The sequence below is a fragment of the Cuculus canorus genome, chromosome 5 (assembly GCF_017976375.1).
Source record: "Cuculus canorus isolate bCucCan1 chromosome 5, bCucCan1.pri, whole genome shotgun sequence".
Classification (NCBI taxonomy): domain Eukaryota; kingdom Metazoa; phylum Chordata; class Aves; order Cuculiformes; family Cuculidae; genus Cuculus; species Cuculus canorus.
The window spans coordinates 33,588,334-33,613,399 of NC_071405.1; the positions used below are offsets into that span (position 1 = coordinate 33,588,334).

Consider the following 25,066-nt stretch of genomic DNA (forward strand, 5'->3'; position numbering starts at 1 on the left):
AACTTCGCAGCCACCTGAAATACTGCTTTGCAAAGCAAAAACCATAAACTTGGACACCATCAGCTTCTTGAACATGCTTTAACCTGCAACAGTAATTCTTTCATTTTAATAGATGGCATTTTTAGCATTAATAACTTTTGCAAAAATCAGTAGGTTTATTTTTCTGATTTTGAGGGATGCCCATGCTTCACCCTTGGGTTAGATCAGGTGTAACTACCGATGCCTTGGCATGTGGAGATTTGTGTGTGTGTTTATTTGCATATAATGTCTTCTCCATGTGAAACCTAGAAAAAAATGTACTTTGACTTTGACTTTATTTTCATACAATTTTCTGTGTCTTTTTTTTCTCATTTTATTTCTCATCTTATTAGTGCAGATTGGAAATCAAACCTTCTTTGGGAGACTGCCAGAGAATCCTTTGAATTCATAATGTTATCTGCAATCTAATGGGATTTTTTTTTCCAGTGTAATGGTCTCCCAGGTCTGCTCCTCAAGTGTACTAAGTACATCACTAATCTAAGTAGCATGTACTTTCTGAATTTCACCTTGAACATGCAGTAAAAATATCTGTCTTTATGCTGAATAAGTTTGATATGCTTTAGTGCCCATAAGTGATGAAGAGGAAGGAGGCATTCTCTTTGATAACATTGCCAAATCTGCCATTGACCCCTTCGACACCTCTTCTGGATCAGTACAGCTGATAGCTATAAAGCCCGTCGCGCTGCCTGCTGTTCATGCTGCATCAGATCGGAGCCAGGAATCTGCTATCATCAATGGAGAGGTAAGGACTATTCAATAATATCTCTAAATGTTTCATTGGTTACATCCACAGGTAGAACAATCTTAAGCCTGTTAGAGTTGAGGACTGGTAGGAGCTTTTCATCCTGACGTTTTACAAAGTCCCATTAGCATCATGGGCTCAGAAGTGTGAGAGTTTAAGATATCTGCCTTTTCACAAAGCTCCTATGGATTCATGTCGCCTTGGAAGAGGCAATTTTCTATATTCCTACCCTCCAAATATTCTTCTCTCCTATCATATTCATCTTGATAAAATGAGTACTGAAGCAGAGAGCAGAATAAGATAATGAATTCTGTGGCTGTGCATGGAAATGTGTATAGATATCTGGGTGCCAAGCTGATCTTTCTATACTGAGCAATACATGTCATTCAGAGCAAGGAGGAATGCAAAAGGACCATAGCTTTGCTCAGTCTGCACTCCAGCCTGTGCACAGAGGGTACTGTTTCCTGGGAATAAAGCAGGATGGCAGAAGCATCTGATCCATTTGTTGCTGGCCAAAACCATGCTTTGGCTCTAACATTTGTATGATTATTCATGTTTTTATGTAGATTTAATCAAGACTGGTCCATTTACAAATGACTAAGGCTTTTATATAGTTGTTGAACTTGATGGGGAGAGACCAGATAGATGTCTCATTTGCAAACTTGCACCACAACAATCATTTAAAGATCATCGAGAATCTCCCTGATGTTGTTTAAAAGCACCAGAGAGGGCTGCTGCCAGTCTTTTACTGCCACAGCAAAAAGCAGTATCATCAGGCTTCCCACATGGGCCTGGATTACAGCAATCTATCATACTCCATTTCATACTTGTATTTCAAGCCCTGACATACCATATAGTCTCCAAGCTCAGATAAAGGCTTATTTAGATTTCAGCATCTATTTTCTGTAAGTAAACAGGAAGACATTCCCAATGCTGTGTGTTGTCTTGTGCGTATATTTCTTTAAGTTTGTGAGAAGACTGTAGTATTCAACTCTGGAAGCAGAAAGCTCATGTAAATTGCTCATTTCCCTGTAACTGAAAATTTGAAGCAGGAGGGAAATTTTCTTGATACTTAGGAGCATCCATGGGACCTGATCTCTACCATGTCAGACCAAACATCTCTTATTTAAGAATCCCGTCTCTGACGGGGGCCCATAACAGATTTCTAAGGAAGCATATAACTAATAGGAACATATGAAGATATTTCATTGACATTCTTTCCTAGCCATCACTGATGACTTATTTAAGGTTTTGTATAGTCAGGGGGGATGTCTCTTTACTTACTGGGCCCTGGAAGAGTTTTCATTGGTAAGTTCTCCCCATCGTGCCCAAAAGCAAGCACAGTATTGGGTCATGACAATAGGCTAACATCATCAGTGTTTTTCTTCAGTGGGTGTATCTGAGTCACTGTTGTGATGGTACATATTTTTTAGGCTAAAATTATTTAACCATCTGCCAAGCCATAAAAATGCAGCAACTCTGTTCACTTGCAGTTCCTCGCTGCTTACAGATGGCACGGTGTGGTAAAAAAAAAAGCACTGTAAGATGACACATGCAGCGCATCAAGCACACTCTAACAATGCCATTTGGAAGTAGCCAGCCCAGCACCATCCTTTAAACATCTTTTTGCCTTTTAGGTGAACAAGGCTTTGAAGCAGAAGTCCGATATAGAACATTACCGCAACAAGCTGCGCTTGAAAGCCAAGAGGAAGGGGTACTATGATTTCCCACAGGTTGATAACAACAAGGGTCTGACAGAGAGAAAAAGGATGTATGAAAAAAACCAGAAAGAACTCGACCACATTTTGGATCCAGATGCAGATGTCTCGTCTCCATTTGCTGAGCCTAAGAGCAGGTGAGACCTTTATGTGTAGTTTTTCATCTATGGAGGAAAGTTATGTCCAGGGGGTGTAGGGAATCACAGGGACCATTCTTAATGAGCCTGCTGTTTGCTGTATGGTTGCCTGGCTCCTACTTTATGAAGAAAATTCATATAACCCATGATGATTTATGAAAGTGTATTATCCACTAAAACTGCAATGTCGTTAATAAGAAAGAAATAAATGGAAAGATAGGAAAATAAGGGAAAGGGCTGTTGCAAGTTCCTGTGAGTAATTTTCCAAGTAAGGTAGGTAGAAAAAATCATCGTAATTTTTTTGTTTGTACTGAGAGTGCACTTAAGCCAGGAAGTTAGCATCTGAATTCGTTCTTTTCCAAAGTTCAGTGGTGTTATTGTTTTGTCATTATCTTTATCTGAATATAACTATTGTAGTAGGCATAAGATAACACAACTAGTACCTTGTCTGTGTATTTCATCGTGAATGGTATCTGCAATGATGTGTGTGTACCTGTTATTGGTGATCTTCCTCTGCCTTTAACAGAGAAAGAAATGGTCTGCTTATCTGTGATGTGAAGCTGGCATATTGTATAACAGTAATAATGTTTAATTAACATTTCACTGACTCTTTAAGATGGCCCACCAGTAGTATTCTTCTCCCTATTTTAGAAATAAGGGGGGAGTGTACATGCTGACTCTGACTGAGCCTACTGTGGGTAGGTGGGTGGACCTGCTCTGTTGCTGGTGCTATCTGAAGCAGAACCTGACACATTGAAAAGAGACGATAACACCAGTACTACCTCAGAAATGACACAATATGTGGATTTCTTTTCCTTAGGGGTGGTGGATGTGTGAAGGATTATAAGAGGGCATGTTTGCCATTCCATCTTGTACAGCGAGGGCTGTGCTTCTTACAGTAATCAGGGACCAGTAGCAGTTGATCCATGAGAGGAAAATGGATACGTTTCCTCTGGAAATGCCTAGAGGTACAGTCATGCATCCCATCTCCTGGAAAGTTCAGACCAAAGTTTTCTTATGAGCATAAATCATGTTTGCAATCAAAGCATCAATGGTGACTCAATCCTTGCCCACAGTGCAACTTCATCAATTACCCTTGGAGCACAGAGATGAAAAAGACTGTAATTGGCAATATAAAAGCAATGTTGGCTCAGAATATAGGCAAAAGCTGTGATCAGATGAACTTCCATAGATCTAGAGTTAAATGACCAAGGGATACTGCTCCTGACAGGCTGTTTCCCAAGGTTGCACTGGTCCATGAAGAAAAAAGTGTTAACTGTATGCCATGTCTGGGGCATCATTTTCTTGTGCATTTTTCCAGTGAGGGAGGAATAAATTTCTCCTAGTGTACTGGAAATAGAAGATACTAAACACTCAGTATGCAGGAATCCTGGTCTGTCTGCACAGTCTGTCCAGAAGATAGAAATGAAATAGTAGAAACTTTGTTAAGGCTGTCTGCTGTGCATATAATGAAGCACTGAGGCATTACTTTGGGTATTTATTATGAGTCACATGCCATGTAGGAAATGTTTAAAACATTACACACGAAGCTTTAATGCTAGCCATCTGCTTTTTGTTAAATATACTGATGTTTGTTTGTTCATGTGCCAATATGCTGAAATGTCCCAGAATACATTTTTTCTGCCTGTTTTCTAGTATGTTGTGTAAACCTGTCATAGTCTATTTGACATAGTGATCACTGGCATGATATAAACTGCATGAAGGCAGGTACGCTGCTGTAGAGGAATGTAGCTGAACCGTATGAAGCTGAATGCTGCATTTACTTGTTAAATATATAGTCTGTGTCCCTACATAGGAAGAGAGAAGAACCATTTCTGATGCAGTTTCTGTAAAGTCACAAAACGTTTAATGACATTCACAGATGTTGCAGATGTTTGCAAACTAACTAATTCCAAAATCTATACTAAAACTTCCATGCTAAGACCTGGGACTGAACTTGATACGTGCTGCAGCACACATGGCAGCATTATTGTCTTAATTTTTCCAGCTAGAAATAAGATGTTTAATATGGCATACCGCTGGAGGAAAAACTTGAATAATACAATGAGGTAATGTGGGGTTTGGTTATTGATGAATTAATCAATAGAATTGTACTTCCATACTGAAATAAAATTGCTTTTCAAGTAATCTGGATTAGCATGAAATTGAAAAGATTTGGTTTCTAACTTTTTCTGCTTTCTATCATTGTTTGTATCATTGCAGCTACAGCAATTAAAACCTGAGAAATCATGTTTTATTTTTTTAAATATAATACCACTTAGGAATAAGTAAAAGATTTCAGAGTTTCTAGGGAGAAGGTCTTTTCCACTCTTCTGTTCTGCATATTCCACTACCTTAAATCATGATTGCAGCATTTCCAATATATATGAGAAAAAAAAAGATGCAGTTGATTACGTTATTCACAATCATCTTCACATTTTGAATGTTTTAAATTGCATTTAAAAGTTATTTGCAAAACATTGCCACTAAATAATTTGATTTTTTCAAGAACAAACACCTTTGTGCTCTTATTACCTGTCTTCTGTACCATAAAATTTGCGTTTTAAAATGTTCCAGTTGTGTTTCCAGAAGGCACTTGCTGACAAATTTGAATGACAGTTCTTAGCGTTTGTACCTCCTTTCTCATTAGTAGAACTTTCTTAAATGAAGTAATTGGCAACCTCAAGGCAATTTTTAAGAGTCTGCTGATGACATGTACTATTCTGGGTTGGCTTTAATAGTTTGTAATCAGGTCAAGAATCTGCATGTATTAGAGAGGTGTGTCTTTGAATTCCCTAGAAAATATATCACAACTGCATCAACTAAGTATTTATGGACCTATTGTAAAATGTGTATGAAATTATAGAGACTTTTAATGTAGGAACATAAAGATTGCCAGATCTGATTAGCCTTAGCATAAACTAGCTCCACATGTTTTCTGTTAATACAGTATAGACTTGGAAGAAACAAGATAAGACAATTTAATTTATTCAGGATTATATTTATAGGGGAAATTTATTCCAAAGCCCCCACTTGTGTTCTGCTTTGGCAGTGCATTTGGGACTTTCAAAGATGCACATGGAGATTTGTCATTGAAAGTCACATAGAAGAAGATTTTGAAAGTTGCCTTAAAATAAAGTACATGCTTGAGTACTTTGTTTAAACAGAAGCGTGAAACTGATATTGTTTTGTCCTACCTTTTATCTTTTCTGATCACGTAAATGCCTGTTTCTGCAAACCAGCTTCTGCTGCTTTAATCTGTCAAGGCAAACATTTCTGTTAACCAAATCTGTAATATCTGAAGATATTCTTGTCAGTAAATTCATTTGGACTGTATTGTCTTTCCATTTCGTTGATGGTTCTTAAGAAGTTGAACCAGGAAGTTCTTGTAATTGCTGAGTGGAACAAAGGCTACTTAATGTGATTTCCTCATATGTCACTTACAGAAATGGTCATAGGCTTTTCTGCATCTCAAATATTGCAGTAGATTTCTTTGTAATCAGTTCAGGCAATCTCAAACATTTCAAACTTCAGAGATCTTATTTTTACCCCACTTATTAACTGAAATAGAGCTCATGGTCACAGGCTCACTTGACTTTAATACAAGCATTTTTTGCCATTCAATCAAATCTTAGCACAAGATTGCATTTTACCTCAAGTCACTTGGCAAATGCAGGAGAATGTCAGAAAAGTCACCCAAACTTTTTTGCTTTAGATGTAGCCTTTTTAACAGATGCAGCTTGATGAAACATAAAGTTCATGTGTCATAATATGACAATTACTGCTGAAGAGCTTATGTACAGATATGTTCTGTGTCCTATAGGCAAATACTATATGTGGGTTTGTGTCACCAGTAACAAGAAATGGTTATGTTGGAAAGATTACAGGATATTTTGGGTATTGAGTTATTTGCTGTCTTTCAAGTACCTTTGCTCCTGAGCACACAATGGTGAAAGCTCAGTGCCTAAGGATGCCTTTGACCTGGTGCTGCTCAGAGTTGTGCTGGGAGTGGTTTAATCCTAGGGCGTATAGCGCTCTGATAAAGTTGTGGCCAGTTACCTCTCCCTTCTTGTTCACTTTGCTGGGTGTTTTTTTCAGTGGAGTGTTAGTCTGCTTCTCTCTCAAAACTCTCTCTTTTGATTCTCAAAATCAGCAACTGAAAGTTCTACTCCTCACCTGAGTGTGTTGGAGGTCCTATTATTTTTTTATAATAGCATATATTTATGTTTTACTAATTTGAACCATATCAGCTGAGGTTAAAAGAGTTCTGATATCTTCTTGTGACATATTGCATCTGATAATCTTCCATATATGATGTCTGTGTCTTACGTAGCTTTATTTAACAGTGAACAAAATTAATGATCTCTTAATAACATTACTGATTTCTAGCACTTCCATATACATAGAAAGAATATACTATAATAAAGTGTAATTTTTATGAACCTCATCATTTTAGAGTAAAGGTAGGTATTGAAAGTGGCTGTCTGTGAATTTTTTTTTTGTTTTCTTTTCATTTTATTGTTTTACTGTTTAACATTTTCTAGACAACCGATGAAGAGCTCTGTATACAGAAGTAGGCAGTCTTTGAACAGTCCTAGCCCAGGAGAAACTGAGATGGATCTTCTAGTGACTCGAGAAAGACCTAGACGTGGAATCCGTAACAGTGGATATGATGTAAGTTTATCAGATAATATGCAGTGAAATTTGCTCAGCAAAGTCTTAATTTACTCCAAAAAACTCAGGAAACTATCAATAAGCTACATGCCAGAATGCCATTTGGTATGTAAAGTTGCAGTAAGTTATATGCCCTCAGCATACTGAAGGAAGCTCAGGGTACTCAGAGCACAGACTCTTTCATGTACTTTTAGCTGTACATCATTTTGCATTTTGAAATGCAAACAACACATTTGCTCATAAACTCAGTATTTGCCAAAATACTGATTTTTGAATTTAGATAGTTCTTCCAATTATGGGGCCAGTTACATGATACTGAGCTTTTTTTCATTGCAATTAAAATCCTGTGTTTGTTCTGTACCCCTGATGCTACCCTCCTGATTCACAAGAATGGACAACCAGCTTCTGGGAAACTCACTTAAGTCCAGATGTCAGTGTTTTGTGGAAATCCCTTAGGAATAGGTATTGGCCACACTCTTGACTTCCTCTTACTACATAAGAACTGGGAGAGTTTTTAATAGGTAAACACCAAAAACAGCCAGAGGAGGTGCTCGTTTATGGTCCAAGGAACTCATGTGGCCACCACAAGGCAGATTAGTTGTCTTGTGCAGTGTGAATGTATGCTGGGTGCATGTTGACATGAGCGCGGAAAAAGTGAGGATAAAAAATAGTCCACACACTGAGATAATGTAAAATTTTTCAATCCTTTGTTTTATGTACAAATTGCCATAGCTCAGCCATCTCTGAAGTTCAGTTTCTGGAAAAGATCTAAATCATTCTGGAAAGCAAGAAAGTTCTTTCAGTGATTGTTCATTCTCCATGCTCTGCAGATGAAAAAGCATTTTGTGTGGGGCTTTATTTTGAAGTCTCTCAGCTGCCAGGGACACGTTTTTCAGCAAGGTGAAGGAATGTACCAAGGTCAGGGAATGTGTTCAGGGAAGTTTAAATCTTTTTCAGAGTTCTTTGGGACACGCCGTAGGTGTCAGATTTCTTAAATGATTTCCTGCATTTGGACACTTCCCATCAGATGCGTCATGTTATGCCATGTGAGTGGGATGACTGGTTCACTGCTTTCTGAGGCATTACAATACATTGCTGTATCCTGGAAAAAGGACAGTATAATCTGTTAAAGTAGATTTTACATTTGTCAAAATTGTATCTGTATTTTTTTTAACTCACTTAAATGTTTATTTTATTATTGGAGTTTCTTAGCTAATAAAAATATTGTCAAGCCAGGCTTCTCTCAGTATCCTGAAAAACATACATTTCAAGAAAGCTTAATGACATAAATGTTGAAAATATTCTGGGAACAGGCATGGGCTTCTGCTATTAGTCCAAAGTTAATATGCAATAATTAGTTAGTAGAGGAAATTTAAACTAATTTTAATATATTGTATATATGCTATAGATAATATTTAATCTAAACGGTTAAGCCCCTTCAAAGTAGATTAATGAGTTTATGCAGATTCTGAAATGTCCTAAAAGTAGTTACAAATTCTGAGATCCAATACACATAACACGCAAGTTTGCTTTTGCCTTTCTTGTAACGTTGCAGTTGGGTGAGCTGTCTGTGGCACAGTCGTTCACTGATAAGTTATGTAAAATTCCTTTCGCACAATGTGCTGCAGATTCACTGCAGTGCAACTCTTCTAGCTCTGAATGCATTTCCTGTCTGAAAGCAGAAAAATGCCAGGGAAAATGGGACAGGATATTGAAATTTAGCTCCCAAGCCTCAGCTTGCAGTGTGGACTAGTTTCCTTCACTCCTGTTTAAGGTTCCTCAGAGCTGCGCTGAGTGCCTGACAGGCTTGGTCTCCCAGGATACCCACGGGTGGCCACTTATATCTATATTTCTGGAGGGAATTGACTGGAATCTCACCAGCAGTGCAACAAAACACCCCTGTAAATCCATCCTCTTAAAATGTATGAAAAAGGGCTCTGAAAAGGGGCAGATTTGTATGCTGAATCTTGTGTCCTTTGTCGGTTTTTTTTTCTTTTTAATCTAGTAACATCTGGTGACATTTTTGACATCCACTTTATTGTTCTAAAGGTTCCAGCCTTCTCAAACTCCTCCCAGTATGTTGTTTAGCAGCAAGTCCTGCTAAGGAATGGTGAAATTAGTGTTTTATAAGCGGTTCTAAATAATTAAATTAATGAGTCAAACAGTCCATGTTATCTTCAAGTAATGAGATTTTTTTTTTTTTAAGCTGTTATCAGTATGGCTGTGTTATCTGTTGAGAATAAATAAGAACTGCTAGGCAGATTATGCACAACCAGATCATGGGAGTTTATGATCTGCCTGATTTTGCTTTTCCTTTCAATATGAGAATGAAGTAAGGGTTCAGAAATCTGCCATTCCATACAACTGATTTTTTTATTTACGCATTTTTTGGTTCGTCTTACATAACAAACTTCTAATGTTTGAGTTTTGAATTTCGAAAGATATTTCATTCCCTATAATGATTTTTTGGTGATATTTCGCAGAATCATGGTTCTGTTTCTCAGAGCTAAAAGATGGTTAGGATATGAGGTCAATAATTACAGAATCACAGAATTGTTTAGGTTAGAAAAGACCTTTTAAGTTCCACCAAGTCCAACTGTTAAGCCAACTCTGTCAAGTTCACCACTAAACCATATCCCTGAGTACCACATCTACATGTCTTTTAAATACTCCCCAGGAATGGTGACTCAACCACTTCCCTGGGCAGCCTGTTCCAGTGCTTGACAACACATTCAGTGAAGAAATTTTTATTAATATCCAATATAAACTTCCCCTGGTACAACTTAAGGATATTTCCTCTTACCCTGTCACTTGTTACTTGGAGAAGAGACCACTTCAATCTCCTATCAGGTAGTTGTAGAGATTAATAAGGCCTCCCTCAACCTTCTTTTCTCTAGACTAAACAACCTCAGTTGCTTCAGCCAACCCTCATAAATCTTGTGCTCCAGTCCCTTTATCAGCTTCCTTTCTCTTCTTTGGACATATTCTAGCACCTCAATGTCTGTCCTGTAGTAAGGAGCTCAAAACTGAACACAGTATTCGTGCTGCGGCCTCACCAGTGCTAAGTACAGGGGCAGAATCATTTTCGTGGTCCTGCTGGCCACACTATTTCTGATACAAGTCAGAGTGCTCTTGGCTTTTTTGGCCACACTGCTGGATCATTTTCAGCTTCACAGACAATGACAAGTACAGCAAATGCTGTAATTCTAGAAAGAATCTAGACTTGCTAGGCTGCCAGTAAGCTTTTTACTAGTGTAGAAAACATTTAGGTTTATTTAGGTTTAAAAGGAAGAAAATCATCTCATCATACGTATTTAGGACATCAATATACAAAGGAATTTATTGGTGTATTTTTTATTGATATACTTAGATTAATGCAACTCCTCAAAAAGCTTATGGATTAATGTTCGTGTAAAGAGCTTTACATATGGTTGCAGGAGCAGAGTTATGACAGTTTGTCTTTTAGTACAAGAATTTCTTATCCTTCTTCATGTAATTCCAGTTCCTTGTATTACATAGTAACTGTGTATGAATAGTATCTGAACTTTTATAATCACAATGTTAACATATAATGGTATCTATTTATGATAATTGTGTTTCAATAGCTAGGAAAGCAAATGACGTACATCAGAAAATGATAGGATGAATTGAAATAAGTTTTAAAACTTTAGGAAAATTAATGGTCACCAGTCTTCTCTAAAATCTCCATGCTAACTTTTGTATTGATCAAATACAAATCAAATCAAATCAAATCAAAGCTCGGTTAATATTGTCTTCTAATAGGCATCCTTTATTCATATGATATATTTTAAACATTGTATGAAGGTCTAATGGCTTCACCAAGGGGTTGTAGTAGAGAACCTGATTTATTTCAGCATTCGGTGCTAATAGGTCTCTTGTGGGATTCCATTCACTGACATTCTTATAGTCCTAAGGAAACAGAAGAACCATGATTATTAATCATCCACTTGGGACTGTATGATTTCAGAAGCTCTTTGATTGCACTTGCACAAACTACCATGGCATTTTATAGTCAGGCTTCTAAAATTTACCCGATTTTTATTTACCCTACCCTGTAACAACACAAATAACAATGGAATCAAAATGCAGGCAGAAAATTAAGAGAAGATACTCATTTGAAGATTTCCTACTAAGTTTTTCAGTTTAAGATAATGTTGTGCTGTTACATTATTCCTCCCCCAAACTGATGCATGTACCACTTAGAAAGCTTGAAGCTGGGCTTGAGGTTTTGAAGTTGAATGATACACGGTGTAACTGTAACCATATAAATTATGATCAAATTCTAATATTAATTATTGTCTTAATTTTTCTTTTTTATTACTGTATTTTCATTAGGTAAAAAATATAGCTATACTCCTAACAGCTAAGAGAGAAAACAAATTAGGATCTTTTATTTAAATTTATTGTCATTTTTTAGGCTAACTATGTAACTCTTCTGTGAATAACTGATAACAGAAGAAGAAAGTCTGATATTTTCCTTTGCAGATGAGGAAATCTGTCCTATAACTGTCTTAGAGTACAAATGACCATACATAGCTTGGAAAAGGTTGAAAGCACAATCACTCCTCTAGTCAGGTATAAAAAAGCACTGTTACATGGGAAAAAAATATATGCCACACTAGGAGCTAGAAAGCACTCAAATTACTACGATAGTGGCGGAATTTTTATAAGACCATACTGTTGTATTCTTGTATTTGTGGCTATTTTAAGTGCTAACACAATTCTAACAATGTGCTATGTATATAAGGAGGTACACATCCTATTCTTCATTGCAGTCATACTGGCATCTTAAATGCATGTTACTGATAGTTAAAGAATTATAAGGAATTGGTTGCTTTTTTCAGGTTGCCTGTTTAAAATTAATTTTTTAAAACTGTAGGCTGTAAAACTAATCTTAGAGAATAGATGAAGTTAGGTATTTCACCGTCAAGTTCATAGAATATGAATTTTTTTTCTGTCTTGGAGTTGCAGGCAAAAAAGTCAGAGGGTTGATTTCTGTTTGTACAGAAGGAATTATCCTAAGAGTAACTCTTCAAGTTAAGCTGCATGAGTACTATCTGCTCTTTAGAGTACATGCTTCATTCACTGTTCTCACATTAGTTTTGGATAAATTTTTGTGTAACTCCAGTGGCTAGGTAAGACAACTGAGTGGGGTCAGAATGTTTTCTGCAAGGGTCAGGACCTAGTTTGTGGCAACCTTGTTAGTGGCCCTGATTGGGTTAGAAAGTTCAGGAAAACTCCTAAACTTTAATTCTTCTGAAAACTTAATGTGTGAGAATGGACAAAAGAATTTCGGTCCGTGTAGCTGAAACAAGTGATCCCTTGTAAGGGGTCCTTCACAGCAATTGTACTGTTTAGGGAGACATACTCCTCCTGGCACAGTTGTACTCCTATTGATACTAACAACTAAGAAAAGTATTTAAACATTAATTCTAATTGTTTTTAAGTGAATCATTGACAATTTAATCTGCTACAGAGTGTCTCTGCTAGCTTTTGCAGCAAACAGTGTAGGATATAAAGGGGTCTTTGAGTCCCTGGTTATTGTATTCGCCTGCATCATATCACTCCTTTCCAATAACTGTCATGTGTCTATATTGTCACAATTCCTGACTTTGTATATGTTACATCTGTGTTTGAGAATGTTTTGCGTGAAGCAGTATAAATACTGCCTTGTAAAGCTTTTTACATATACATCCTTTTATTCCATCCAACAGACTGAGCCTGAAATTATAGAAGAAACAAATGTTGACCGTGTCAACGAGCCTCGGAGTTACGTCAGGTCCCGTCAGGCCAAAGGCCACTCGGAGACCTCAACTTTAAGTTCTCAGCCCTCCATTGATGAGGTTCGACAGCAGATGCATATGCTCTTGGAAGAGGCTTTCAGCCTGGCCTCTGCGGGCCATGGAGGACAGAGCAGGCAGGAGGCGTACAGCTCAGCACCGCACTTGCCCTACTCGGAGGTTGTGACCAGTGCTCCTGGTACCATGACCCGATCTAGAGGGGGGGTACAGTGGGTACCCACATACAGACCAGAAATGTATCAGTACAGTTTACCAAGACCAGTAAGTGAAACTTCTCTTTAGTAATATCATAAAGATACTTATACTCCCATTTACATGCTTAAAACCAGATGTAAAGCCATGCTTACAGTAAATGAGTAGTGGAACATATGTAGGTATGCTTACCCATACCCATATCTTGCATGAAGTCTCAGTATTTATTTTAGCAGCAAGGTTATCTAAGTTTTGCTTGAAAGAATGGGCTGCATTAAGCTCCAGGCTGTTCAACATGTCTCTTATTTGCATGTCCCCTTCTGTTCACTGAATGCACGTTAGGAAGCAATCTAGTTTTGCACAACAGCTATGTAGGCAGCTAGGTGTGAAGCATTCAACGCTTCTGCATGAGGTCCATCACTGAAGAGCGTCACTGCCATAGAGGGAACCAGAAGTAACAGAGTGATCTGAAAGGTGGGCTGTTATTGACAATCTCACAGTTCTACCTATTGACTTGGGATGCTAGAGATGATTTAATTCCATAGGTTTCTTGATTGACATTATGTAAGTCACTCAGGTACTAATCTAAACCAGAGATGATGGCTTTCAGATGAGAAATAACCGATCTATCAATATCAACTGAAAAGTTGTTCAGTTTAAGGCTTTTATTGTTTTGGGGGTTTTTTTTGGTCAGAAATGAGTATTTTTTTGAAAGAAGGCATTTCAAATTGAGTCCCTTACTCTGGCGACAATCAGAGAATAATGCACTAAAATGTCCACAGTTCAAAATAACTGTTACTATGAATTCCTTTCATGGCAATAAAAAAATACGTTAAGGGGTGCTACTTCTCAAGTATTGTTAACATATTTGAAAGCCACTGGCACTGCCTGCAAAGGTTTAGGCTGATGCTATGTAAATCATTATAAAGGTTATTATAAGGACACTTTGAAATGTGTCCTATGAACTTCATACAGCATATAATCATATTTTATGGTTAGAATTTTATTAAAAGCTTAAGAGACAGCTGATACATAGTCCAATTACTTTAACACTTGAGAGAGTCTTTCTGAAATGAAATTAAAATTATTATATGGCAACAGAATTTAAAAAAATGTAATAGCCACATTTTTTTGGTGAATGCTTTACTATTTTCTTTCTAAGACTCATTTCTCAATCATCTGCATGCTTAGGGCCGCTAAGCATTTACTTACCTTTCTAGTGATTTAAAGATAGCGTTAAAAAGTTCCCTGAAGATAACTAATCACCACAGACTTGGCTATGGTTAGGGCTAGGGGTGGGGTGCTGACTTTAGATAAAGGCCGTTGATTCATTGTTTTTAACGCTTTAGTTTCATGAATATGAACTGTACTTCAACTAAACCATTTACTTGTTTGTTCTCACAGGGGGATGGAGAATTAGAATTGCAAATATCAGCTGAGATGTGTGTGTGGGAAAAGACCTGGGGGTAGGAAAAATGTGCAAGCATTACGGCTCTCAAGACCTTAGCACCTATTTGTTTGCCTGGGATATCCCCTGCTCGGCAGCCCTGGTTGATTCCGCAAAAAGGGAGTGCTCAGGAGTGGGTTGCTGGCACATAGGGAAGGTGTCAGGGCTGAGGGGTGAGTGAGCAGCCTCAGGGAGCCTTGGGAATGGGAGATACCTAAGCACTGGGATGTGATACAGACGAGTATGTTACCTCTGTAAACATTTTTGCCCTTTCTTAAATTTCAGTTATTACTGTCAATTAAAAGTCAACATTAGCAATGCTATTATAAGTAAACAAATTATATTAAAGAGCATTTTGCCTGCCTAGATGGAACAAATGCAGACATCGCTTTTACCACTGGGTCTTTAGATACAATGCAAGTATGAAGATCTTCAGCCCATCACTCTCTTCTGACATCTAGCCTTTCACAGTCCAGTTACATGAAGTTTTTTACAAGCTTTTACAAACTTTACAGTAAATTGAGTGGACCTTCAGGTTATATTATTGCAAAGGCATTTCAGAGGTGACACAAGTGCTGCATAAGATTTCTAGAACAGATGTTGTCTACCTTTCCAAAGCACAAATTGTAAATGATTTGAGGCAAAACAGAGAAAAACTGCATGTAAATTTCCGAGTGTTACCCTCTGTGCTGTATGCTTTAAGGGCACCAGAACCACTCTTCAGCTCTTTTGTTTCTTCAGGTCACCTCCCAGTTATGGATCTTTGCTTTTATTTGCAGACAACTTCTTGGCTAGTCTCACCATCAAACAGTTGTGTATCTCCCCAGAGCATTTAGCTTTCTTATTTTTCCCTTTTCTTTTCCCTTTTGAGACCTTCTGTGTTTTTTTTTTTTTTTTTTTTTTTCTTTCATGCATTTTTAGCATTAATGCCTAAGTTCTCTGTAACTCTTGTGAGGGAATGCCTGTTTACCAAGTTCAAGGGTGACCTGTGATGACAGGATTCTTTCATCTGGAGCTTGTGCCTTCTCCTGGCAGAGAAAAGCTAAGAAAGTACAAACTCTTAGTGTTGTTCTGGAGTCTCCAAAAATCAGATGAGAAACACTTATCTGGGTCCTTGTCATCAAGCTCGTGTTCTACAGACTGGGGGATGAAGTTATAGCATTGAATGTATAACACAAGCCTGACCGCTAGCATTGTGCTTCAGCAGGTCACGTTAGTGGTTTGGAAATTTTCACAGCTGAATTCAGCAGAGAGCTGTGGCCAGGGAGAAAGCTCTCTTTATTACAGGGCTGGACTGTAGACAACTTGCCTCTTTAGCTCTTTGTAAAGAGGAGTGAGAATAACATAGCTCTTGATTCTGAGGTGAGACCTAGCACCATGCAACAGGCACTGATGTGTAGATGTACAGGCTGAGTGACTGGTAATGTATCCAAATTCTCAGAGCTTCTATTCATTTAACAGAGGTAAACAGAGAGTATTTTATCAAAGTTCAGCTACTTTCAGTGGCAGTTACTAGACTAAATATAAAACAGGACAACTAGCAAAGCAAAACTGAATCCAGTTGAAATCAATAAGCTTGCATTATTCCTGGATTGCAATTTAAAAATCAAATTAGTTAAGTAATTCAGTGAGTAAACAAAGGCACTGCCTTTCTAGTTACTGTGGTGAGATATAAAACGATGGATATTTCTGTAATCAGAAAGCAACATTGAACAATTTCACACAAGACAAATACGTCTGTAATTTGGAAGTGGTAAAAATAGTTTAATGCTGCAGTCAGGGAAATGTAGCCTAAAAGTGAACTGCAAAGTTACTCCTTTAGACTTAGTTATTGTGTGCTGACTTAACTCTTCTTTCCTGCATCCTGACAGGCAGTACCTTAGACTTTTGTGGGTTGTAGAAGACACTGACCAGAACTTGTGTAGGTGTCCACTGTGGCTGGCCTACACCTTCCAGAGGGTCGTGTTGTGTGTCTTCTGGACCCAAAGGCTGAAGTTTCTCTTCTAAATGCATCTTAGTACTTTTTAAAACTTCACTCTTTCAGGTTTTATCCATAACAGACTCCTTCACTGGCCTTTCTTTCTGAAAGGACAGCATAAGGTCTGGTAACTGTGCGGACTGTCCTGGATCTCAAATTTGTTGCTTTTGACAATGGTTATTATAGTCTTTGTTTTATTGTTGTTTTTATCTTTATTGTTTTCCCACAAAATAGTTAGGAATCCATGCAGAATGTTTCCCTTCTAATGTGTTTTTGTTTGTTTGTTTGTGGGTTCTTTTCTGTGACCAACAAAAGTGATACAACATTTTTAAAGGATAAACCCATTTTGAAGAATAAAATGTGAAATCAGCATCTTCATACATGCTGGTTTTTTCCTAATTGGCTTTAAAATAGTGTATAAATTTTGGTGAAGTGACCTTATTTCTACAATCATGCCAGTTAACCTAGAACCTAAATCTACAACAGACAGATCTCTCTAGTAAAACTTTGGTTTAATTTAGCCTCTGAACACTTTTTTTCCCATTTATTTACTGCACGTAGGAAAACGGTAATGCCCATACCCACTGGAGAAATGCTAAAAATGTTATTAGTTTCCTCATGACTGTTTTGGTGTCTGTGGAAGCTCAGCACAAAGAGGACTGACTGCTGTCCCCCACGACAAAGCATTCCTCTGAATTCCATAGCAGATCTTGTTGCAGGATTTTTCACTTTAATAGAATCCCCTCTGGCCAGCCATTAGCAAAATATTACCACTCACTCAAAATCTCCTATGTAAGCAGCAAAATAAATGCTTGAACTTTCTATTTGACTTTTTTCCCCAAGAATTTCAGTGCAAGTTGCAGCCCATTTGTGAACCATTCTTTGTGATCCCTCAAAATTCCTCCTTTTATGTCCATGTTCCAATGTACTACCTCCCAAGAGAAACCGCAAATCTACCTCTGTGTTTCTGTCTACCCTGTTATAATCAAATAGCATCTGGAGTCACTGACCAGTCTGAAATATTGGCTCATGTACCATGCTTTTAAAATGGAAAACGAATTTTATACTCTGAACAAATGCATGCTGAGAGCAAGATGTGGGATGAAAGGCTTGTGGAGCCAGAAGGAAGTGTTTGGTTCAGCCTGTGAGAGCACTGCAAGCTTTTCAGATGCAGAAGAGGTATTGCAGACCATTTCAAGTCTAGCGCTATTAGGAGAAATCTAATCGAGGTTTTCTTTGATGCAAATAGCAGTTGTTTTTTTTCTTTACAGTTCTCATTAAAAATCAGTATTTGCAACCCCTGGCCAGGAAATGTACCTTTATCTTTTTACGTTTTTTTTTCCCCCACCTAAATATAGAATTACTTTAAATACCATTGTAGCATGGAGAAACTAAATATTAGGAGACTTTGTAGGTGGCATGAGAGGAGAAATGATTTTCATGAATATGCCTTTGAGGGACTCAACTCTGCTTTAAAAGGGGCGGCAGTGAGAGGCAGGAGAAAGATGCTTGGTCTGTATTGCTTTTCCCTTAGAGGCATGGGCATCAAAATTCAGTATTTGATAAGCCAACTTTCCTCCCAAAATTCAGTATTTGATAAACCAACTTTCCTCCGTGTTAACCCAGTTTTGCAGCTATTTGAGAAAGAAGGTATTGGAACACCATCTACGTGTGTAACTTCTAAAGAAGATTACTGAAAGATAGTGTTTTTTGATATTTAGTGTGGGATTTATATTGCCAAATTCAAACCTAAATGTAGGTGTTAAGTCTGAGCTAATTGTGTAAATCCTGTAGGCTCTTTCCACAGGCAGGAGATAGAGAATGACTCATCCCATGGTAATGTGTTTTTAACTTTCTCTGCTGTTTCTGGAGGGAGCTTCTCTGGCTGAACGAGATACCTCATTCAGAGGGCCAAAGTCCCACCATTTTGTCAAAAATGCCTATATGTTGATACCGGACAGCCTCCCTATAATTTATTTGCTGTTGCTCTCATCTTATCTTTAATGCTGTGCATTGCTTTGAAGTATTGCCAATAAAGGCATAATTAAAAAAGAAAACAAAACCAAACCCCATCACTGAAGAGCAGTGTCAATGAAGTGCTAGAACAGTGTCATCCCTCTGTCTTTAACGATACTTAGCAAAATTATGACCTCTGTTCTATAGCAGTACAAAGAATTTAGAAAAGAAATTTTGTACTAGGAGTCGTTTCTTGGGCACCATGGATTTCATGCACATGATCACTTGTCTTTCACATGTATTAGAGATGAAATCCAGAATTACTATGGGCCAGATGCTTAATTTTTTTATTCAGTGGCTTGATCCTGTGTTCCTCTGAATTACTCTACGTTTTGGTTTTTTGGTTTTTTTTTTTTTTTTTGGAACTGTTTGAGACCTTCATTATTGCTGTAGAAAGTTACAGAGCTTGTTCTTTTTCATGAAGAATTTTCTTTTCATCTCTTCAAAGCTGAAAGAGGTTGAAATATGTATTGCTCACAGGCAGCTTCAGTTCACTAGATGCTGCTCTGAGGATGCTATCTGAATCTTTAAAATACTTTGTTTCTGGAGGAAGTAAAAATACTGACATCTTTTTCCTGTGGATCCAAAGTAGCTCTCAAGTCTCACATAATCATAACAGATCTGCTTTGCCAGCAAGGTTGCAAGTGTCACAGAGACAGTGTTTAATATGTTTTATTTTAATTAGACTTCATTTTGGCTCTGAACTCATTTGTTCGTTTTCTTCTGTATCCTGAAATCTCCCAAGCACTGTAAATTCTCGAATAAAGTGAAATTACTCTTGATGCCACAAAAGTTGGCCAGCATGCAACGTAGCTATTTTATTTCTGAGGTTCTTTTGGTTTTTAATTTGACAAAGGTCTGTTGAAGTTTCAGAACAGATTTATTTTTCTCCTTTACAGGCTTACAGATTTTCTCAGCTTCCTGAGATGGTAATGGGTTCTCCTCCTCCTCCTGTCCCTCCCAGAACAGGTCCTGTGGCTGTTGCCTCTCTCAGGAGGTATTTATCTGTTGTGTTATTTTAGGTAGGCTCTCTAAAAGCCATTGCTGTAATAAGACCTGAGGCAAATCCTAAAGGGGCACTTGCATATTCATGAAATGGGAAATTGTTTTTATTTCAGTTAAACATGAAGAGGAAAGGAATAACAATGAAATTTCTCTTCTATTAGCTAATCAGCTTCAATAAAAGGAAATCCAGGCTCTGATTTCTTTTAAAACATACTTTGCCTCAGCTCACATAAAGGTGTATTGTATTGCAGGTGTGCGATAGATAATTCGCACTGTCATTCTCCCTGCTTTTCTCTATTGTAAGGACTTGCAACGGGATATGGATGAACTGTAAGATGTTTCTTAGTACCCTGAGACTGGAGATTTCTGCTTGTCTTTCAGATATCTCATACCTGCTTTTCTGAAGCCAAATATGTGCAAAAAAACCTGATTGCTTTAGCTCAGTGCATACATTTTGCCTCTTCCTCACAGCGAGGCTCTCTATAAAATGCATTTCAAGGGATTTTTACACTTCTGCGCTGGATGAACTCATTTAGCCCTCAGCTGTGCTGTTAGGTACTGCCTGGTGCCAGCTGCAATTCGAGGCACTGCAGGCCTGCTGAGAGTTGCTGTGGAGAGCTGAGCCTAAAGGAGACTTTTCTGAATGGCTGCTAATGATACCATAACTGTGTCCAGGTAGTCAGGATACAGATACGGTCTGTTGCAATGTTTTTGCTCATCCACCACGTTTTAGCTCTAAAAAACCAGAGATACATAATTTAAAAAAATGTTAGTACTTTCCAAGTGCAGTTAGCATTTCTTACCATAGTAGTCTCCTACTACATGCTCCCGTGTCATATATACTGTAGTAATATGGTATTGTCTACAGCCTGTGTTGATGAACTATGGTAAAGGTCTGTTTTTTTGTGTTGTGTGTCACATGCATTTGTTTGAAGCAGCAAGCAAAGGCTCTATGCAATGGTAATAACACGTTTTGGCAAAGTAGCGACCAGGCTAAAGAAGTAATTTGCAGACTTCTCCAGACTTACCATTCTCGTTTTTTTTTTCTCCAAACTCTGTCATGGCAGAGCAAAATCAGATACCTCATTCCTAGCTAGCTTGTTATACTGTAGCTGGTAGGCCTGTATGTGGCTTTGGATCTCACCTGGCAGTCAGAATGACAATAGCTTCTATTTTTTTCTCTCTTAATGCACAGGTCTACATCAGATATTGGCAGCAAAGTGAGAATACCTGAGTCCAGTGGGGCAGATCAGGCTCAACATCATGACCAGACATCTTTTGCACCTGGTTCGAGAGCGCCGATGTCTGTTGGCCCACTTGATCAGTCAGCTTTTCACTCAGGTGAAAAAATAGTGCAGACCTAACCAGCAGCTTTGAGAGCCTTACAATTCATTTTGTATATAAATGAATGTATGTGATATAGAAAATACAAATGATTGTTTGTAGAAAGACTGTATTACGTGGGTTTTTTTTTTCTGGTGCAACTGAAGGAGACCTACAAAGGACTGGTACTTTGTAAATGCAGCATCCACTGTGTTGTAAAATACAACTCATGCTACAGAAGCATCAGTAACTGATCATACCTGAAGGTAAGATTCAGCAGTAACGTACCAAGTGGTCTTTGTTCAACTATGGTGTTCTGCTGGCTCACTAATCAGGACTCTGAATTATTAAAACCCAGTAAAACATCTGTACCACAAAATCCAGTGGAGAGGGCTGGTACAGAGGCTATTGGCTGGCAAAAGCAGAAGTTGCAGTATTGGGACTGCTATGTGTTGCGTGTTGCATTGCACCATGTGCAGAAAGAACAAAAAACAAATAACGGGTTTCTGAGGGGTATGGAGAAATGAGGTGGATCTTCCATTATTTTATGAGTCAATATCAGACCGAGTGCTTGAAAACAGAGTATGTTCAATGGAGTTGTAAGTAGTATTGTAGAAGGAGGCTTAACAGCATTCAGATTGGCTTGGTTTATAAGGAAGGGGAGGAGAGACAAGTGAACACGAAGAACAGGATGTGCTAAGAACGGACGTTTCTAGCCTGTCTGCACAACGAGTATTACGAGTTCCTGTCTCCTTTTAACCGCTAGTCTTGTCACAACAGTGGTTTGCTGGTGGGGGTAAGTTGAAGGTATGTGCCCCCTTCCCTTCAAAACACAATACAGCAGTGCTTTTGCATACTCAAAGGTAATCCATTAGCTCATCTCCCCTCCTGTTTTGGAGAAGGTGGTTCCTGCTCAAGTGCAGAACTTGTTTTGGGTCTAAATGTCCCAATTTTAAAGGCCTAGTGAGTTTCTGTTCCTTTTGATATCAATTTTGTTTATGAATGAATCAATTTAATCATGATATTAAGCTGATATGCTGTTTTGATGGTATCTGGATAACATTTAGCTGGGAAAACATTTGAAATATCTTCCCATTGGCAAAATATGTTTTCTTGAATAGCTATAGAAAACAGCTGACAGGATTAAAAAAAAAATAAAATTGCATTGCCAGTACAAAGTTTTGAAATTGGTAGGTTTATTAGTCATTGCTCCATTAATCTGACAGAAAAATTTCTCTCTTACCTTCCTCAGAAGTAATAGAGAATTATCTGCACTGTATTCAACGTCTTCTAATGAGAATAATAATGTGGATATGCAAATCTGTTGTCAATTAATTAAATATAATAGGTTTGAAGGATCTATTCTACTCTCACTTCTTGTCATGCCTTCTGCAAATGGTGCGTGTGAATCTGAAAAGAGCAGATGCTCATCCTTTCATTTTAAAGCATTTCAAGCTATAAAATATGCCACACTGCCAAGGGCTCTTTCTTCATTCCTGCAGTGATGTGATATACTTTTTTTTTATAATTTTTAGTGATGTGGGGAGTTTATTGCTGTATGTTAAAAACAGGCCTGTTGTGCTACCATTGAAGAATAGCTGCATTTCCGAAGAAACAAAGTGACCATCATGTACATTGTGGAGTATGCCCGAATAATTCTAGGGGTAGCTGGAGGAAACTTTCATATATGATAGATGCCACAAAAGGCCATAATGCCAGGAAACATTAGGAGACTTGTGAGAAAACTGCAACTATAATACAAGAATTTCTAATATTCTGATATGAAAATAAATTTTTATTGCATCAACACATGAAGAAACATTGCTGCAGGTGCTGATTGGGCATGAAACAGCCTAATGTTGCTCTTATGCCGCTCATCAACATCAGCTCTAAGATAATGAAGTTGCAGTAAGAATTTGGGATAAGGTATTATAGCAGCTGAGTGTTTATTTTGACTAGTAGCTCATTTTGCTCTGGCTAAATTAAGAGTGTAGAAGCCATATGTCATCTACAGAAGGAGCACTTTCTTCTCTGTACATCTGAAGAATACTTATTTCCAGCCTTGGTAACACATTTAAAATAGAAACTCCTGTTGTCTGTGACCTGGGAGGAACAAGGATTGTCCACACCTCTTCTCTTAGCCCACCTCCTTTGAAACTAGGAGGGTGGAGGAATGGGGATACAGGTCCTGTGAGACAGCCTGGGCCTGTGTCATAGATCCCACCGGTCCATAGCAGTTCCATGGTGACTACTTTTCAGAGGCAGCATCCTCCATGACATAGTGCCTTTTCACCTACAACCTGATGTGAAAATGGGAGCTAGTACTTAGTCCCTAAGAGCAGAAAACACAGTGTAAATGTTAAGCATAACATAAATGGGTTTTAGTCCATATTTTGCATGATATATCCTTCATTTTTCTTCCATTTCTTTTTTCTGGATTTCTTTTTTCTTTTTTAGTCAATGTTGAAGTAGATTATATGTTTCTACGATGACGAGAATTATGCTATAAAACATGAGTTTTTCTCCTCTTTACACTCCCTGATTGCATCCATAGCTGTTCTGGCCTAGGACTGCATGGGAGATCCCTGAGAGCCTATAAATCATGTTTTTTGTGGTTGACTGCTTTGAGGATGGGTGTCGCTGTTTGAGTCTTTCTACCTCTGTGCATGTGCCCATGCAGTTTTCCCAGCATCTATCAGAGTAGGTAGCATGAAACACTTGCAGAGTGTTCAGGAGCAAGGATGTGCCAGAGCTGTAAGTGACATTGCAGGGGAGCAGCTAGTTGAATCAGCCAGTAAGTGATGCTAATTTCTATCAATTATTCTCTGCAGGAGTCCATGGGCATGCCCATGTCTTGCCATTTTGTTGGCACCTCTTACACAGTGGTATCATATCTACTGAGGGAAATCAATGGCAATATTGAAACGATGTGCAATCGGAAGGGAGAGGAATTGTATTTTCTCTGCATTGACTCTAGTACAGAGCTAGTGCCCATCTGTGCAACATTATGGTGCTTCTGTTTCTCAGTGATAATGCTTGAGTTGTACTTTGTGGTGTTCTTATGGGGTTTACTGGCTCTTCTGCCTCCACATAAGTTATATTATTTTTGCTGTATTCAGTAAATGAATTCTATGTATTATAACTGAGTACTCAAAGCACACCATCCACGTACTTTTTTTTTACTACCTGATAAAGACGATACAGAGCTTTCCCACCCAGGATTTGGGAATGAAGATTTTATGACCATAGAGTAACAGTGGTACAGTGCCAGTGTCTGTCTTTGCATGTAAATAGGCTCTAGAGGAAGGATGAACAAGTCATATTTTATTCTAAGCTGGGCAAATACATGGAGTTGTGATGGCTTCTTTTAGACGAAATAGTAGCGACATACAAGAGTATGCTAGTCTTCCAGACAAGCTAGTTATATCCTGAGGATAATTTGACTAATTGCAGCAAGAATGATATTGTTCTCTGCATCTCTGTGAGTCCCAGGAATAAACCCTATCTGGAAGGGCAGATGTAACTGTATCCAGAAGTTTGGCTGAACCTCATACTAGGAAGGCTGTTTTCTCCCACGCAACTTGGAGTATGACAGTGGAATTTTAGTAGAAGACTTCTTGGATATCCCTATGCATACATCTTGATCAAAATTTGATAAAAGACATTTGGTTTCTACAAGTTTCCTTGGAAATATTTAAGTTGTAGCTGATATTTTATTGCAGTCATAGACTCTTCCTGGGAAAAGAATTGAGCAGGTAGAATCTTGGTAATTTTTTACAGAAGCATTGAAATCTTATGATGGGATTGTTGAGATTACAGCCTTCTAAATGTATTGGTCACTCATTTTTGCAGGGTTTGTGCCTAGAGATACAAAGACAGTTTTACCTTGTAAATTGAATGCTCTATAGCATGCTGCTGAAAAGAAAGGTGCATTACTCTGAAACCTATGGTAGCAACAGCTAAAAATTGAATA

The 25,066-nt window shown here is 38.1% G+C and overlaps 1 protein-coding gene across 6 annotated transcripts in view; it reads left to right on the forward strand.

Annotated features, from left to right (window-relative positions):
- Positions 1 to 25,066, forward strand: part of KIAA1549L (KIAA1549 like) — a 141,725-nt gene that overhangs the window by 103,710 nt on the left and 12,949 nt on the right. For 5 of the 6 annotated variants that reach the window (XM_054068058.1, XM_054068060.1, XM_054068063.1 and 2 more), the window contains exons 14-19: positions 603 to 781; positions 2,419 to 2,636; positions 7,181 to 7,310; positions 13,046 to 13,393; positions 19,665 to 19,762; positions 20,966 to 21,111. In XM_054068058.1, the coding sequence (XP_053924033.1) occupies positions 603 to 781; positions 2,419 to 2,636; positions 7,181 to 7,310; positions 13,046 to 13,393; positions 19,665 to 19,762; positions 20,966 to 21,111 (1,119 nt within the window). The remainder of the gene's footprint in view (positions 1 to 602; positions 782 to 2,418; positions 2,637 to 7,180; positions 7,311 to 13,045; positions 13,394 to 19,664; positions 19,763 to 20,965; positions 21,112 to 25,066) is intronic. The other variant, XM_054068062.1, reaches the window with a different exon arrangement.